General features: G+C 40.8%; 2 protein-coding genes across 3 annotated transcripts in view; both read right to left on the bottom strand.

Moving 5' to 3' along the window:
* The window catches only part of LOC109199627 (muscle M-line assembly protein unc-89), a 39829-nt gene extending 26837 nt beyond the window's left edge, over window positions 1-12992 (bottom strand). For both annotated transcript variants that reach the window (XM_025904263.1, XM_025904262.1), the window contains exons 1-3: window positions 12866-12992; window positions 9244-9561; window positions 5340-5672 (exon numbers count right to left, since the gene is read on the bottom strand). In XM_025904263.1, coding sequence (XP_025760048.1) covers window positions 5340-5672; window positions 9244-9561; window positions 12866-12974 — 760 coding nt within the window. In that variant the 5' untranslated portion in view covers window positions 12975-12992. The remainder of the gene's footprint in view (window positions 1-5339; window positions 5673-9243; window positions 9562-12865) is intronic.
* A 142-nt stretch (window positions 12993-13134) lies between these two features.
* Window positions 13135-17165, bottom strand: LOC112844645 (uncharacterized). The gene is made up of 4 exons (XM_025904261.1): window positions 16706-17165; window positions 16510-16635; window positions 13363-13701; window positions 13135-13187 (listed from the first exon to the last, which is right to left on the bottom strand). Exons 1-4 carry the CDS (start codon window positions 17067-17069, stop codon window positions 13135-13137), a joined length of 882 nt encoding a protein of 293 aa, XP_025760046.1. The 5' UTR covers window positions 17070-17165.
* Between the last annotated feature and the right edge of the window lie 1279 nt (window positions 17166-18444).

Here is an 18444-nt window from a genome sequence, read left to right as displayed (position 1 = left end):
TCTCCAAAAAAAATTAAAATGGGCTCGGGAGAAAGCCACTTATTTGGGACAATCAGAAAACAAGTCCCTGTCAAAAAGGATTCAGCGAGGTAATCCAGTCTAAATTCTTTTTTTCTTTTTTTTTGAAATGACGTCATTGCTGGCAGTAGAAACTTATTGCGTCACGAGGTTCTACTGTCAGCAAATAAAAAATGGGGACTGACTGGACTGACAAAAGCTTTGACTGACTTGATACCAGTATGCAAGATTGCACCTCCACCTTGACCTGACAAAAGGGTGGATGTATGTATGTTTCTTTTTACAGGAGCAGAAAGATGACAGCAACAGGTTGCATGACCTTTGGGCCGTGCTGACTTAACCTTTAATCGCCACTTTCTGTGTCTTTGAATTTACCAGCAGTGTGTTATTCTTGACCTTGTACTGTTTACAGTGCAGAGGTCACTGTGAGAAAGTGTGCATACAGATGCGCTGCGCTAACATCTATTCTTCCACAGCAGAGGGTTAATCATATGATCTAATCACATGATTTACAGCAGGACACACCACTGGCTAATGTTTTACCTTTTCTTAAGACAGGGCCTGGAGTGAAACTACTCCAGGGGAGAATCCCTGTGAATTTTTAAGAGACAATGCACAACTTTATTGTGCATGTCTAATTGTGCTAAGCTGACATAGGGCAAAAGAGGGTTTTCCGGGGAAGCTTTCATTTTTAAATTGCAGAGACCGTGACATGAGAGATGGAAGGATTGACGCAGATACAGACCACGACCGGGAGAGAACGCTTCAACAGGACCAGTGAGAAGCAGGGACCATCTGCAGGACAGCTGACAAACGACAGTGGGCTGCACCACTGGGCTTCCAAAGGATTGTCACAAGGAGATTTTGAACAGCAAAATCTTAAAATAAAATGAAAGAGTTTCGCCGTTGACGTTGAGGAAGACAACTAAGGTGAACGACGTGCTCTGCCTTAAATCTACAGCCGCGTTGGAACAGAAATCGAGGGATGGAGAGAGCGTGCCAAGCTCCAAAAGTGACAGCGCAGAGGAAGATCGGCGTTGGAATTATAACTCTGTAAATGGCACAGACACCAGGAGCCATGATCGGGAACTGAGAATGACCTTTTTCACTTTGCCATGCAAAGTACTTTGACACTATGGAGAAGACCTTTCCTCTGTATCATTGTTGTTGCCATTTGCATGTGAGAGCTTAGATTGTGGGGAGGATTAAAGATGAACAAAGGGTGGTGAGAGAACAGTGAAGTGAGGATACACAGTGTGAAACTCCTTTAAGTGTACAATAATGTTGATGTGATATACAGAATGTCGGGAAAGAAATTCTGGTATTATTGTGATTCTTGATTTAAGAATCAAAGGGTGGGATTGTAATGGAATTTCTTTCACTTATGTATTAATCACGTTATTGTAATGCCTTGGTGATTTTAACATGTCTGACACCCATACTGTAAGACAAATGGTGGGGGTCTATTTAGGAAGTTGGGGGAAGCAGACAACTCCACAGGAGGGAGAGTCTTTTGTCTCTTCGAGGACTCTGGGAGGTAGCAAGGGAGTGTGAACCTTAAGGTGTGAAACAGCTGTGTACTGCCTTTTGTTCCTGGAGAAGGTATTTAACTGAGAGCCACACTAGGCTCAGAGAGACTCTGCTGACCCTGCCCCGTGGTCATGCAGGCTCTCCATCAAGCTTGGTTTTCTGTTCTGTGTGTTTTGATTAAAGAATGTTAGCTACCGCTCACCGCTCATCTGCAGGCTTTATTTAAGTGGAAAACTTCCACAACATGCTCCTTCTGTTGGTCCCTGGTGTTAGTGTTCCCCTGTCTCGTCAGGTTAATCAGGTCCAGCTGTGTCTCCCACCTGTGTGTGATTTCCCAGTGTCCCTCTGTGTATTTATAGTGTGTGTTTCCCTCAGTTCCTCGTCGCGTCGTCTGTGTTCATCCTCCGTGTTACCCTGCGTACTCTGCATTACTCTGTGTCTCCTCTATGTGCTCTCCCTGCAGTTCTCCTCTCGGGTTTCAGGTTTGCTACTCTTTGGTTTAGTTTCTCCCAGTTTAGTTCATCCTTGGTTCTGTTTTGCCATCCCCACTTTATGTTCAGTATTCTTAATAAATCACCCTCACGTCTTAATAAGTGCTGCATTTGAGTCCTCCTTCGTCACCTCACACGGCCGCTGCCCCGAGCCGTGACACTCACTTCCTGCTTTATTGGATAGTTATTCATCCCTTGCTCTTTACTGTGAGTTTTACTTCCCTCATCTTATTATCTGTTCTTTTACATCTGTGTCTCATTTTCCCAACTGTCTCTGCTCCCCTGATTACCCTTCTCTGTGTGCATATATAGTGCTGATTTCTGTCAGTCCTGGTCAAAACATCAACTCTACTTCTCAGTGAATTTTCTTCATGTACTTCTGCTGTATTTCTTCTATTTCTTTCAGCCCAGTGTATTTCCAAGTTCCATGTTCCGCTAGTTATGGTTTTCAATTTTCTTTTAGATGTTATATGTTCCCCTATTTGACTTTCCTCTAAAACAGCCGAACAAAGATTCAAATCCTCTCTTCATTTAGAGCTCTCTGGTTATTTGTGCCATAACTTCAACATTAAATATAAAACAAGCTCAAACTGAAAGAGCACAAAGAGCTATCAATTTAAAATATATTGGAATCTATGAGGTGCCGTAAGGGACATTATTACTGAAATGCTCTCACACACACCAAGGCGTTTCAGTTGAACAGGAAGTTGTTTCTTGACAAGGAAACTGAAGGAAAAAGTGGTAGATTTCAAACAAACCACTACACAGATGTCTACTCAGCAACCTGCTAGTAGCCTAAGTGAAGCAGCTGCATTACTTAACAATATATAAGCCTCAGCATAAGTCAAAATTTAGAATAGCAGACGGGCATTATCCTGGTTAATTTTTTTTGGCATATGTGCTTTTTGTCTTTTTCAGCAAAGAAAAAAATATCTTAAAATCATTAATAAAACCAGGGAGAGAAGGCTTAGCGTTCCTCCATTTAGCACAATGGATATGATATTTACTCAAAAGTATGATGATGATCCATATAAAAAAATTTATGATGTAATTCAAATAGTGGCACATCATTAATATTTAGGGAAATCCAATTTTTTTAAGTTGCACCATATGCATTGTGTGATAGGGCATAGAAAAAAAGATGTTCTAGGGTTTCATTTTCATCAGTACAAAAAGAACATTGATCCACCTCAAAACCAAATCTCTTTTTTAGTAATTCTGCCACAGGATTAATTTTGTATATTACTTTAAGTGTGTTTCTTCAACTTTAGGTAGAATAGGCTATTTCATAAATTTTTAGTATGCTTTATCCAGTATATGAAATAACTAAATTAGAACCATGCAATGTAACCATTCTGTTGTAACTATGAAATATTTTGTCTTTGAAGAAACTACTAATAAATCTATTATTGCATTTTTATCAAACAGCTGACATTGCCCTAGCAATAAATTTGGGAGCACAGATGGGAACTTATTGTATATCATAACATTTTTAATCAAATGAAGCAGAGGCAGTGGGACCAGTTCACAAAATTTGTTATATTCTCTTTTAGAACAGTTTAGACAATATTTTTCTGAGATGTTTCAATGTAATGGGTTTTATTCCTCCACAAAAATTTGAAAATAAATGTGTTAGCCTTATTAATGTTTTTAGAGGAGATATATAGAGAGTGACAAGGATAAATCAATTTGGAGATGCCTTCAGCTTTAGATAGGATGTTTCTGCCAATAATAGCGAGGTCTCTGGTTTACCACTGGCTAAGTGATTTCTTCATCTCCATGATACAGTTAGAAATATTAGTCTCTTCTCTGCTAATTGTTTTTTTTTTTAGATATTATCAGCCCTATATATTTAACTTTAGGTTCAACTCTAACCAAAGCTATTGAAGAGTCAGAGCTTGTATGAATCGGGAGAAGTTCACATTTTTTGATACTGAGAGATAAACGAGAAGCTTTAGAGAAAATTTAGTTTTCTCGACCACGTATTTCTCTTTAAAGAAAAATAGATGTATCATCTGCGAATTGACTTATTTTGAAGTCTTTATTAAAAATTGATATTTCTTGTATGTCGTTAGAATTTTTGATTAATAGTGTTAACAACTGAGTTGCCAATATAAAAAGCTTAGGGGAAACAGGACATACTTGCCGAATTCCTTCTTGCACCTTGAATCCATTCCTTGATTCAAGGAAGCTAAAATATTGTTAAGTAATGTGGCTGCTTCACTTAAGCTACAAGCACAGCCGTCCCCAACCCCCAGGTCCTGGACCAGTACCGGTCTGTGATTCATTTGGTACCGGGTCACAAGAGTTGAGGCTTGAGTTTGAAATTGATTGTTTTCAGGGTATTTATCGGGTTTTTTTTATTATTTTTTTTTTTTATCGTTTATATTGTTAACTTGGTTTCCTTGGGTCTTTTCCCGTGTGTTATAATTAAATATTCTTTTTTTGGAAGCGGTACTGGTTTTATTTTACTGTATTTATCCAAGACAACTTAAAGGCCGGTCCGTGAAATTATTGTCGGCCATAAATGGTACGTGGCGCAAAAAAGTTTGGGGACCGCTGTACTAGCAGGTTGTTGAGTAGACATCCTTGTAGTGTTTTGCAATATACCACTTTTTCCATCAGTTTCCTTGTCAGGAAACAACTTCCTGTTCAGCGGAAATGCCTCTGGTTTCAGTGGAATGCGTGAGAGCATTTCAGTAGTGTGTGTGAGAGCGTTTCAGTAGTGTGTGTGAGAGCGTTTCAGTAGTGTGTGTGAGAGCATTTCAGTAGTGTGTGTGAGAGGTAAAATTTCAGTAGTATGTGTGAGAGCGTTTCAGTAGTGTGTGTGAGAGCGTTTCAGTAGTGTGTGTGAGAGCATTTCAGTAGTGTGTGTGAGAGGTAAAATTTCAGTAGTGTGTGTGAGAGCGTTTCAGTAGTGTGTGTGAGAGCATTTCAGTAATAATGTCCCTTACGGCACCTCATAGGAATTAATAAACATTAGACTGTGACACAGTCCTACATATCAAACTGAGAAAACAGTCTGCTTTGATGGTGGACTTGTTCTGTTTTCCTACAGAGCACCACATCATCTTCTCATATCAATATCTGCCAGTCTGTGTACAGGGAATGAGGAAACCCCGTTCATTTACTGAGATCAACAGCAGACTTTCCAGTGTAAGACTTCATAAATATGTGAACATGAGCTGACTCTGGAACAGCTTCTATACAATCATGGACTGTAAAACAGAGGCAGGTGCTTGGTGATTGGATCTTTTTCATTGAGGATTTGTAATGTGGACAAACAGATGTTATTCTCACCTCTGACACTGAGAGTCACTGATTTCTGTAGCAGCATGTGTCCATCCTTGTTGTAGACGGTGCAGGTGTAGACTCCACTGTCAGTGAGGTGGAGGTCTTTCAGGGTCAGACTGAGGTCTTTAGTGTTCAGTGGGTCTTTCTTCATCTCAGTGCGCTGTTTCTGATCTTGGCCCTTTAAGTGACACTGGTCTTTACCAATCTGATACTCATGGACCATCTTGTTTTTGTGTTTCCACTCCACTTTGACATCCTGGGTGAAGCCTTCTTTGATTTTAAAGGGCAGCAGCACAAACTCCTTCCCCTGTGTCACCTCCACCATCTCCAGCTGGTACTCTAAAGAGAAAACAGAGGAGAACATAGTCAGACAGACAACATCCTTTACATCTAGATGACTCATTGTAGAGACGTCAGGTCTGAACTTCCTGGAGCCAGGAGATTTTCTGACTGAGGCCAGACCCACAAAATCAGACACTTCCTTTGATAGATCCAAATCTTGTACCGGTTAAAGGACTCAGTATAAGATTTGGGGACCGATGAGCTACTAGAAGATGGATCTTCAAAGTCCTCATCCCCACAATGTTGTGCACCATCAGACTCTTCTCTCTCATTACATGAGCCAGTAAAACAATTTGGCTTCTTCATTAGTTGGAAATGCTTCCCTAATTTTGTGATTGTTAGTCTATCTTTGTCATGGCCTTGAGCTGTTTGACCTAGGGTTTTTAAGTCTTTTAGCAGTCATGTCATTTGTAAAGTTTTTATTTAAATATTCTGTTTGGTTCTTCATTTGTGTGTTTTTAGTGTTTATGTTTTATAATTGTACTTTTCTTGAGTGTTTTTAGTCTACTTCTTAGTTCTGGGTTGTATTAGAGTTTAGTTTTTCTCTCAGTGTTTCTTGTTCCATTTTTTCTGTGTCTGCATTTCCATGTTTAGTTATCACTTCTCACTTCCTGCTTTATTGGATAGTTATTCATCCCTTGCTCTTTACTGTGAGTTTTACTTCCCTCATCTTATTATCTGTTCTTTTACATCTGTGTCTCATTTTCCCAACTGTCTCTACTCCCCTGATTACCCTTCTCTGTGTGTATATATAGTGCTGATTTCTGTCAGTCCTGGTCAAAACATCAACTCTACTTCTCAGTGAATTTTCTTCATGTACTTCTGCTGTATTTTTTCTATTTCTTTCAGCCCAGTGTATTTCCAAGTTCCATGTTCCGCTAGTTATGGTTTTCAATTTTCTTTTAGACCTTATATGTTCCCCTATTTGACTTTCCTCTAAAACAGCCTAACAAAGATTCAAATCCTCTCTTCATTTAGAGCTCTCTGGTTATTTAGTTATTTAGCTTTTAGAAGACAATGTAGGAAATGTGAAAGACAGTGGAAAAAAGATAGATTGCATGTGTCCCTGGAAGCCTTAAAGATTAGTCGGAAAACTTATCAGAGGGCAGTTAAGGCCGATAAACACTCCTACTTTTCTCAACTTATTTCGGCCAACTCTCATAACCCTCGTGTTTTATACAGTACGATAAATTCTGTACTTAACTTGGAGGGTAACGACCTTTTGCCGTCCTCTGAGGCTATGTGCAATAAGTTTATTACCTTTTTTATGGACAAGATTGCTAGCCTGAGGCCTCTGATCCCACCTATTGTTGATACGGCCATGCATGCGCCTTGCTCAAGCCTATTTCCTGCTTTTGCACCGATTTCACTGCGTGATTTAGAGGAGTTGGTGCTACATGCTAAGCCCTGTGGCTCCCCGAATGATGTTGTTACTCCCCGCTTTCTCCAAAAAGTATTTCCCATCATTGGACCTTATATCCTGAAAATTATCAATACTAGTCTGTTAACCGGTTTAAACATGCAGTCATACACCCCTTACATAAGAAACCTGGCCTTGATAGTTCTACTATGTCAAACTTTAGACCTATCTCCAAGCTTCCTTTTTTAAGCAAGATTTTGGAGAGGGTTGTACATACCCAGCTGTTGGATTATTTGAACGACTCGCAACTGTCTGAAATCTTCCAATCTGGTTTTAAGCCCTTTCACAGTACGGAGACAGCTCTTGTTAAAGTTATGAATGACATTCTTGTTGCGACTGATCGTGGTAAATATGCTGTGCTTGTGCTATTGGACATGACAGCTGCATTTGACACAGTGGACCACGACCTGCTGATCTCCCGCTTACATCACTGAGTGGGAATTTCTGATTTGGCATTGTCATGGGTGAAATCATATCTTTCCGAAAGGAGTTTTTGTGTCAAACTGGGACTGGCCGCTTCCTCTGTGGCCCCTCTGCTTTGGGGTGTGCCCCAGGGATCTATCCTTGGGCCATTATTTTTCTCGCTGTACTTACTCCCCCTTGGTGCGATTTTTCGTAAACACGGAGTGTCATTTCATTTGTATGCCGATGACTGTCAGCTTTATTTACCTTTTAGTCATTTGGATACCTCCCCATGTCAATCATTGCTTGACTGTCTTAGCGATAATAAATTATGGATGGCAAATAATTTTTTGAATTTTAATGGTCGCAAAACGGAAGCAATTTTATATGGCCCGCATCGCTCTACTGATACCCCAGATGTTGATTTTGGTGATTTGACCTCTCATCTGAAAAGTTCAATCACTAATCTTGGTGTTAAACTTGATTCCGCGCTTACATTTGAAGGTCATGTAAATGGGGTGGTAAAATCTGCTTTTTATCACCTCAGACGCCTGTCGAAGGTTAAGCCTTTCCTTTCCAAACCCAATTTGGAAACTCTTAGTCATGCTTTTATCACCTCACGTCTGGACTATTGTAATTCCCTTTTAATACGGGCCGGGTCGGGCACCTTGTCACTCCTGCAGTTAGTGCAAAATGCGGCGGCACGATTTTTAACCGGTAGTAGGAAATTCGATCACATCACTCCGGTTCTGGCTTCTTTGCATTGGCTTCCCATTGAATTTAGGGTTCGTTTTAAAGTCCTTTTATTGGTTTTTAAATCTTTAAATGGTCTGGCTCCTGTCTACTTATCTGATTTGCTGAAACCACATGTTCCTCCTCGCTCGCTCCGTTCAGCTGAGCAGCTGTTGTTGTCGGTTCCTAAGTCGCGGCTGAAATTCAGAGGAGACCGAGCTTTTTCAATTGTGACTCCGATGCTCTGGAATAACCTTCCCCTTCAAATTAGACTAGCGTCATCAGTGCAGGTCTTTAAGTCCAGATTGAAAACCTATTTTTATTCCCTGGCTTTTAACTCTGTAGGAAACTGACACCTTCTTATTTATTTTATTGTATGTAATGATTTTATCGTATTTTTAAATTGGTAGTTATTTTAACCTGTGTTGTTCAGCACTTTGGACTGCCTTGTGTGTTCTTAAAGGGCTATACAAATAAACGATGATGATGATGATGATGATGATGATTTGTGCCATAACTTCAACATTAAATATAAAACAAGCTCAAACTGAAAGAGCACAAATGGGCTATCAATTTAAAATATATTGGAATTAATAAACATTAGACTGTGACACAGTCCTACATATCAAACTGAGAAAACAGTCTGCTTTGATGGTGGACTTGTTCTGTTTCCCTACAGAGCACCACGTCATCTTCTTATATCAACATCTGCCAGTCTGTGTACAGGGAATGAGGAAACCCCGTTCATTTACTGAGATCAACAGCAGACTTTCCAGTGTAAGACTTCATAAATATGTGAACATGAGCTGACTCTGGAACAGCTTCTATACAATCATGGACTGTAAAACAGAGGCAGGAGCCACCCTCTCTCTCCTGCACTGTACGGCTCAACTCACATACAGCAAACCTGCACTGATTCTACATATGTCACATTCCCATGATGCATCACAGGCTGTTTGATTGGATCTTTTTCACTGAGGATTTGTAATGTGGACAAACATATGTTACTCTCACCTCTGACACTGAGAATCACTGCTTTCTGTAGCAGCATGTGTCCATCCTTGTTGTAGATGGTGCAGGTGTAGACTCCACTGTCAGTGAGGTGGAGGTCTTTCAGGGTCAGACTGAGGTCTTTAGTTGTCAGTGGGTCTTTCTTCATCTCAGTGTGCCCTTGTATGTCAGGCTGATATTGGCCTCTCTGATATGTGTGGACCGTCACATTCTCATGTCTCCACAGCAGAGTTACATCCACAGGCAGGTCGTCTTTGATTCTGAAGGGCAGAAGGACAGACTTTTCCCCCTGGGTCACCTCCACCATCTCCACCTGCAGAACTGACAGCAGAACATGAACACAGACAGACATCAGTGAGGTTGATCCTCCATCATGTCCTCTGCTGTGTAACCAGCAGCTCTTCACTCCTGTTTTCAGTGTTTCTCTGACTTGGAGCTGAACTGTTGTGTGTTGATGTGAGAGGCTGCACAAACAGCTGTGCAGATTTCTGCTGGTAATCAGTCAGACTACTTCCTGGTTGCTGTTTGACTTTGTGACTGACTGTGTTCATCACTTTTATGGATAGAGTTTGTAGGTGCAGTGAGGGGTGGAGGGTGTTGGGTTTGGTGGTGTCAGGATCTCGTGTCTTGTTGCCAGAGATGGGCAGTAACGCGTTACTTGTAACGCGTTACTGTAATCCGATTACTTTTTTCAAGTAACGAGTAATGTAAGGGATTACCATTGCAAAAACGGTAATTAGATTACCGTTACTTTCCCGTAGGAACGCTGCGTTACTGCGTTACTAAAACCGTGAGTTTTTTGCGAGAATGTCTCATGACAGTGACGTAAGCGAGTGCGACGTTCGTGACAACAGCTGTCTGCAGATCAACAATGGATAATATATGGAGTGCGGGAGAGAGTATAGCATGCAGCGTTTAAAGCGTGGAAGTACTGACCTTATTTTGAGTTTGATTCCATAAAAAGTGACAAAAACATTAGTGTCCGTTGTGCATGGGAAGAAAACTTCTTTTTACAGCGAAAAAAACCCCTTAACTTCCAAGCAAGCGCTGAGTGCGCTACGACTGTAATGGGAAATTCATAGAGAAACTCGCGGATTCTTCCACTGACCGCTGCGGCTCACCTGCACCAGGGTAAACCTCCGCCTACCCCACTCCTGCTTTACAGGTGAAAATAGAGCAACTAGCCTTTGACTTTATTTATTTTCTGCTGTGTTTTACTTGCATCTATTTGAAAGAGTGAGTGTAAACACAAAAACATATTTTATTTTATGTGCTGGAATGTGCAGAAAATAGGTTTAAATGTTAAACAAATTTCTTCCAGTCAGAGAATGTTGCATATAATTTAATTTTTGCTTGATGCACAAAGTTAAAAGATTAAAACTAATAAAACAAGTTTTAAAAAGAGAGTTTTCCATTTGATTACATTTTGTATGATGGATTATGCAGAAAAAGTAGAATTGGGCTGAAAGATCTATCGCTTTATCACCTATTCAGGTTGTAAATCGTGTTTTTAAAAAGTAACTAAGTAACTAAGTAATTGATTACTTTTGAAAATAAGTAATCAGTAAAGTAACTGGATTACTTTTTTGGGGAAGTAATCAGTAATTAGTTACTGATTACTTTTTTCAAGTAACTTGACCAACACTGCTTGTTGCAGATGATGTGGTTTTGTTGGTTTCATGGAGAGATGACCTCCAGCTCGTTCTGGGGACATTTACAGTTTAAAATGTGAGAAAGATCAAAGTGACTCTGAAGCTTCATCCATCTGTTTCACAATTTAATTCTCTCTCATTTAATGAGCAGAGAAGGTTTCAGCAGCTCAGAGAGGCTGTAAGGGGACGGCTGAGGTGGTTCAGCATCTGATCAGGATGTTTCATAAATGTCCAACTGCTTCACTCAGAACACAGTTTGACCTCCAAACAGAAATCACTACACTCTGAAACTCTCTGAACACTAAAATTAAACCCTTAAAATCACACGACCAAATATTTTACTGCACAGAGCTGACAGATGGACCAGAGGAGACTGTGTGGTTTTATATGTGAGTTCTTGTACTGGCCTGTTTACCACTTGTTGGACCCACTTGGACCTTGATAAATCTCTCACAGGGTTATCCACATAGGAACAATGATTCTGCCTACATAAAGTGTTTGTGGTTCTTATCAGAACACAGAGGCAGCAGAAGCCACCATCTCTCTGCTGCACTGCATGGATCATACTCACAACTCACAGCCCTAAGTATGAGTTGTGACAAAAAGGAAATTTTAACGAGTCTTAAAAGTAGAGACAATGTGTGTCTTCTGAATCCTGGTTCCATAGAAGATGGTCCAAAGTCTCCCGTTCTACTTTAAGAACTCTATGAACCACAAATAAGCCTTCAGTATGAGAGTAACACGCTCTGTTAGTATAACGTAACTATGAAATCTTTAAGATAACACAGGGGCTCATGGTTCATGAATTTGTATGTGAGAATAATGATTTTAAATTATTCCTATTATTCTGTGTCAGTGTGAGGAACTAACACTGAAAAAAATAAACACAAGTAACCTTTTCCATGATTTTATCATTTCACCTGTAAGAGGGTTGTTAAAGATATAGAAAAATGATCACAGTCAGGATCTGTTTCCCAACCCGATGGTGCAGGGGCCCACCAAACTAGGCACTCACCCACAGGCAGCCTTCCAAAGATTGGCTTCAGGGTGGAGGCCCGGTAACTCTTTCCTGGGCAGTTTAAACTGTTCCCTAGATTTTTCACTCATGGGGATTTTTGAATTGCTCTTTCTCTGGTCCCTCACTCAGGACAAAAGCCCACAGCCCTCTATCATAATTAGATAGAGATTCACAGAGGGGTTACTGTCGTTTGATGAAACTTAATCGTTTATAATATACCGCCCCTTCAACCTTAGGTTGCAATCATCAACCTCAGTATTTTATGAACCAAAATACTCTGTGAATACTATAAACAAGAGAGCTTATCTCATACACCACCATCCTGAAATAACATTAAATGAGAAAACCTGCTTTAAATCAACTCAGCTGAAAAGTCGTCCCACTCTGGACACATTGAGCTTGACAAAGCTACGTCATAATTCAGAGAAAGCTAATGGCTCAGTGGTCACTTGTGGTGACTAAACAAACCCCCAGAGCTTGTGTGTGTTGAGCTTGTGTTAAATGTGAATTGTTGTCTACGCAGACAACAGATATGATTCTGAGACTTTATCACAGTTAACTGCTGTATTATCGCAAACAGACTGAATGCAATTGGCAACTTGACTCTGGTCAGTTGCAGACTGATATCAGACTGACTCTGTGTTATGACAACGTTTATGGCAGGTTTTCCTGACAGTGTTTGATCATCTCAGTTTGTAGCAGTAAATAAATTAATAAATAAATACATAACTGAAGTAAGAAAACATTATCTTAATGATAAAACAGATGAAATGTTAAACTTGGAGCTGAAATGCTTTTCTGTGAGGATTCAGTGTCAGTGGATAGTGGACACGCTAAGCACTTTCTGCAAACAGCTGTTTGTTTACTCTTTAGCTGAGTTTTTGTCTCTGCTTTATAACCAGCAGCTCTTCGCTCATGTTTTCTGTTAATGTGGAAAAACAGCTGTTACTCTCACCTCTGACACTGAGAGTCACTGATTTCTGTAGCAGCATGTGTCCATCCTTGTTGCAGACGGTGCAGGTGTAGACTCCACTGTCAGTGAGGTGGAGGTCTTTCAGAGTCATACTGAGGTCTTTAGTTCTCAGTGGGTCTTTCTTCATCTCAGTGCGCCATCTGTAATCCTGCTCCTGTGTGTCTGGTTGTTCTCTCCAGCTTGGATAAACACAGACCTTCATGTTCTTGTGTGTCCACTGCACTGTGACATCATGAAGGTCAGCTGTGGTTTTAAACGGCAGCAGGACCGACTCCTCCCCATCTGTCACCTCCACCATCTCTGCCTGGAAAACTGACAGCAGAACATGAAACAGACAGACATCAGTGAGGTTGATCCTCCATCATGTCCTCTGCTGTGTAACCAGCAGCTCTTCATCCTGTTTTCAGTGTTTCTCTGACTTGGAGCTGAACTGCTTGTGTGTTGATGTGTGAGGCTGCACAAACAGCTGCTTTTCTCACCTGTGACATTTAATGAGACTACTTTGTGTAGCAGGATGTATCCACCCTTGTTGTAGATGGTGCAGGTGTAGCCACCATGGTCACTAAGTTGGGGGTCTTTCAGTTTCAGACTGAAGTCTTTATTTCTCAGAGGATCTTCATTCATCTCTGTGCGGTCTCTGTAATCCTGGTCCTGTAAGAGATGCAGGTGTTCATTGTTCTGATACACATGGACCATCATGTTTTGGTGTTTCCACTCCACTTTGACATCCTGAGGAAGATCATCTTCTTCATTGATTTTAAACAGCAGCAGGACCGACTCCTCCACCTCTGTCACCTCCACCATCTCCAAAGGGTAATCTGAAAACAGAACAATGAGACAGATGTCAGTGAGGTTGATCCTCCATCATCTCCTCTGCTGTGTAAACAGCAGCTCTTCACTCCTGTATTAGCATCAGTCTCTAGTTCTCTGTCATTTTTTATTCATTTTTGTGTGTCTGCTCCATTATCAAAGTAGCTTTTCATCATGTTTCTGTGTCTTAATTCCACTTGATGATGTCCACAGGCAGAAGAGCTGTGATTACAAAGGACAGAAGTGTCAAATATTTACCATAGCTCTGTTAATTACTACAAGTAAATCAATAAATAACATTTATGAGGTCTTTGTGTACTCAAAGAGTTTCATATCACAGAGGTTTGCTTTCATAGTCCTTAACTGAATCTGATGCTTTTCATTAGAATTAGAAAAAGATTTCACTGAGCCAGCTATTTTAACAATCATTACATCAGGATGTTTAGTCCGGTTAATTTAATTTTTTTTTTACTTTGAAAAGGTTCTTTGCAGCATTTATTATAAAGGAATAGTTTTTATTCACTGAGTTAGAGCAGATTGTAAAACAACAGCTCCTTTGAGTCTCCTGTAGCTTTTAACAGCCTGTGAAAGAATTTATATGTGAAGCTCTGGGAACAGATTTTATGTTTAGACCTCTTTGTAAACATCTTAATGTTTGTAATTGTTGTTATACAGCACATGTAAGCAGGCTGTGGATGGAGGTGGTGTAATGAATCCCTGAGTCTCTTTGAACTCTCGTACTTTCACTTTCACTGGCTGATTGGTTCAAATTAAATGGTACTAAAGTCACTGAAGTTACCCATCGCTCTCAGGCCATTCAGCTTTCCTTATCTGGTAACCACTTTGAAAAGATTAGTTTCTTTCTGTTTGACACCCCTGGTACTCCCATTGTGCTCAGTTGTCCATAGTTAAACACACATTAGCCTAATAAATACTGGTCCAAGGGCTGTATTGCCAGAAGGAGCCTTGGGTGCCATGGGAACTGTCTACGTTCAGCCAAACCCAGTGTCTCATCCTCCGTTCCACCCGTATCCGCCAAATCACCAAATTTCCCCAGTGTGGGATTAATAAACTCTGTGTCAATGCCAAAACTTTAGTTTAATTTACCTATCAACATTTCTGATTTGCAGCTAAGACTGTGACATGTTTTCACCATTTGCATGCCAGTGATCGCTCTTGAAGCCAGTCTGTGTGTTTCTGCACAATATTAGTATTACTACTGCTAGTATCAGTACTATGGACATATGGCAGCAAGAGTTAGAGGTCAGACAACACCTTCTTGTAAAAGATCCTAACATCCAGGTGCTACATGGTGTTGGCCAAAAACTACCCCAATTGTTTAGATGCGATTACCAGTTTGCTGGAGTGTTTAGAGACACAGAGAGTGAGAGAGATCATGTTCTACATTACTTTTTCTAAAAAAAAAAGGGGATTTTCAGAGCTGTTGATATATGAAACAGTGTTCATAGAAACATGGATCAACTCTGTTTTTGGCATTGAGTGTTAAATTGTGACAGTTTTAATAAAGCCAGCAAATTCCTGCATTTATAATGGAGATGAATGAAAAGATAGATGATGGTTGTACTATCATTTAATCCATAAAAACCACATAGACAGACATGAAGAAGAATGTGTTTGTAAAGCTAGCGGTAACATCCGAGAACTGTAAGACAAACTGTTTCTGCTATCAAAACAGTTTGTGTTGTTAATCCTAAATGATTCTTTTACTCACTACTTTTACTTTTCTTCTACTTTGTTTCTTAATTAAATTAAGCTTTGTATTTATTTCTAACACTGATATCCAATCAGACTTTTGTTGGGATTTATGTTTATCTGTAAGGCTAATATCTCATGATTAGAATCACATATTTGTGTTTTATTGTTTACTGCACACAGTGTGTTGTACACTGACAGACACAGACTAAGACCCCTCACAGGAATGTGGCCTCGGTCATAAACCTGCTCTTATAGTATGCACTACGCCCCCTTTTTAACCGTACACTGGAGGGTGAGAGGTAGTTGCCATGGTAACAGGAGCATTGCTGGCAGAAGGCTCATCTCCAAATAGGAGACACCCAGAAAGCTGCAGGAGAAACGTGAGCCTGCATCACCTTAATGTCCTGCTATCACACATAATAACAAGCATTTCCTGTCTGGCTGTGGGGCTCTTTGTTTGTTGGGCCTCCTGCGCGAGCAGAGAGACACGGCAGATGTTTTTTTTAACTTGAACCTTCAACTGCTTAATAGATTTATGAAAATGAAATTTGAGCATATTTGTCTTCTATCTCTTAAAATGAACCCAACAGTCTGTAATTTTACAGTTATCTCAGTACCTATTAGAATATTCTTGGATTATTAGAAAATCTAATAATAATCTTTGAGAATGTATTAATTTAAATTTTACTGTCTCATATCTTTGAAATATGTTGATAACGATCATATTGTAGCATCTCTAATAGTTAAGGTTTTGTGAGGGGTGAAGAAGGACTTAAATGTGGACCCAGAAAGGCAGGCTGAAGTAACAAAAGGCGAGGACGTGTAGAGAACTAAGACCAGGGACTAAGACGGTGCACTCTGACAAAGCACAAGGGAGACGTGTGGGTGATTAGGAGAAGTTACAGGCGGCGCAAGAGAGAGCACACTGATGAGACCAAGACACAGAGTAAAAAAATAGAGACTGTGTTTGGGGTGATTTCATGATGACATGGAGCTTAAATGTTGCTCAGTGTTCAGTGTCATGTGTGTTCAGTGTGAAACCACACACACGTACAGTAGTATTCTTCCTTATCCAATAAGACAAACAGTCACACACTCACCTTTTCTCATCTTCATCATTTTATATCTGGGATACATGAAGACACCAAAGGCAGCAGCCAAGAGAACCACAGGAACCAGGACAGCTGGTAGAACCTTGGGCCAGACAGGAGGAGGAGGAGGACGTTCTGTAATCAACACAAACATCATGAACATCATCCAACATCCAACTATGACTCTACTATCCACAACACTAACCTGTGACCTTCAGTTGTACATAGATCTGTTTATCATCTCGTCCAAAGATTCGGGTGATGCAGGTGTAGGTTCCACTATCAGAGACTGTGGGGTTCCTCAGAGTGAGGCTGAGGTTTCCAGTCTGCAGAGCGTCAGCTCTCATTGATGTTCGGTTGGCGTAATGAATGTTCTGATCTTCAAATCTGTCACCGCTCCGTAGACGCACATGGACTGTTTGGATGTTGAGGTCCTTGCAGTCCCACACTGCTGCTGTGGTGTCACTGGGAATACCCGGTACCTCACAGGGCAGCAGGACAGACTCTACCCCCTCATACACCTCAACCTCCAACCCCGAGGCATGTTGGGAACCTGAGGACAGAAACATGAAGCAGATGAGAGCTCTGGTTTTGTATCAGCTGCTGAGACAGAATGAGAAAGAGACCAGCTGAGAGTTTAGAGTTGACCTGATGATGCATTTTTTACACCCACAGTTTGTTTACTCTGGTCTGAATCTGCTGATTAGTTCATTTACGTGGAGTAAATAATGCATGCTTAAATGAAGATGAATAAAGGTTTTGTGAAATGACTACTGAGTTCCGGTGCCGTCTCTGGATGCCCGAAGAATAAAACGAACCGGACTGAAACTGATTTCCCAACAATATCATTTCATTCATTTCAAAGGTTTGTTTGCATGACGCACAAACAGACACAATTGAAAGGTACAAATGTGTCGTGCATGAAGCGAATTCAAACGTGCTGCAGATGTGTGTCACAAGTTGATCTGGCTGTAGGCTGTGGCACTTGGCCAGAGGTGGCGCTGGTTGACTCGAGTCCATGTTAGTGCACACAAAGTAAACTGCACGCTTTAGTTGTGAAGCAAAAACGCTGAAACCGGAGAAATAAAACGTGCGAGAGGGACGATAACGACGACTAGAGTCTCCCGATCGTTTACTCTTCCTGTCCTGTGAACAACATCGGCGTGGTGTTAATTGTTTGCTGTTTTCGCGATCGCGTCGCGCATGAGGATATCACCAGGTAAACTCGCGACATTTTTAAACATTTTCTTGTTCAACAGCATCAAGACTGACGGAGTGTGTTTGAGATAACCTCACAAGTGTCACAGATGACACATTTGGGGGTTTTTTTGCTGGTTTGTCGGTAGCAGCTCCTGAAACGCAAGACTGCCACACATCTGTTCGACCAAATCCAGTTAATCTAAACACCAGTTAATCTGGAACAACGGCGTCAACACGTTAACAAGCTAACTGCGCTAACACACTAGTTCCCACCAATTGAGCATTGCGTGGCACATCCGACATACTGTTTTACTTTTGTCCATGACGCGCTTCAGGGTCATGCTTCACATGAAAACCAAGATAGTTCCAAACGCCAGATCTGAATGAGGGTGGGGGAGGCTCAATTTCAGGTAGCGTTGAGGCAGTTGCCATGTTGCAACGAGCTTAGCTTCTGTCTTGCTAGCTTGCGTTGAGCTCAGTGGATCTGCGCTCGACAGTGCAGCCTAGGCGGAGTAGTCGAACGCAGATCCACTGAGCGCTCAACACAGACAGCATCGTCAGAAGAAAAGTTGATAAAATAAATAAAAAATTTTGTATTGTTCGATACATATGCGTACCGAACCGAAAGCACTGTATCGAACGGTTCAATATCGATACGAGTATTGTTGAACCCCTACTATATAACTATATACACTATATATCTTTCTACACTGTAAAATCTAATTAGTTCCCAGAACTCAAAAA

This window comes from Oreochromis niloticus, unplaced genomic scaffold (assembly GCF_001858045.2).
Source record: "Oreochromis niloticus isolate F11D_XX unplaced genomic scaffold, O_niloticus_UMD_NMBU tig00000678_pilon, whole genome shotgun sequence".
Lineage (NCBI taxonomy): Eukaryota > Metazoa > Chordata > Actinopteri > Cichliformes > Cichlidae > Oreochromis > Oreochromis niloticus.
The sequence above is the reverse complement of the archived record's forward strand: the minus strand, read 5'-3'. Positions and strand labels throughout refer to the sequence as shown.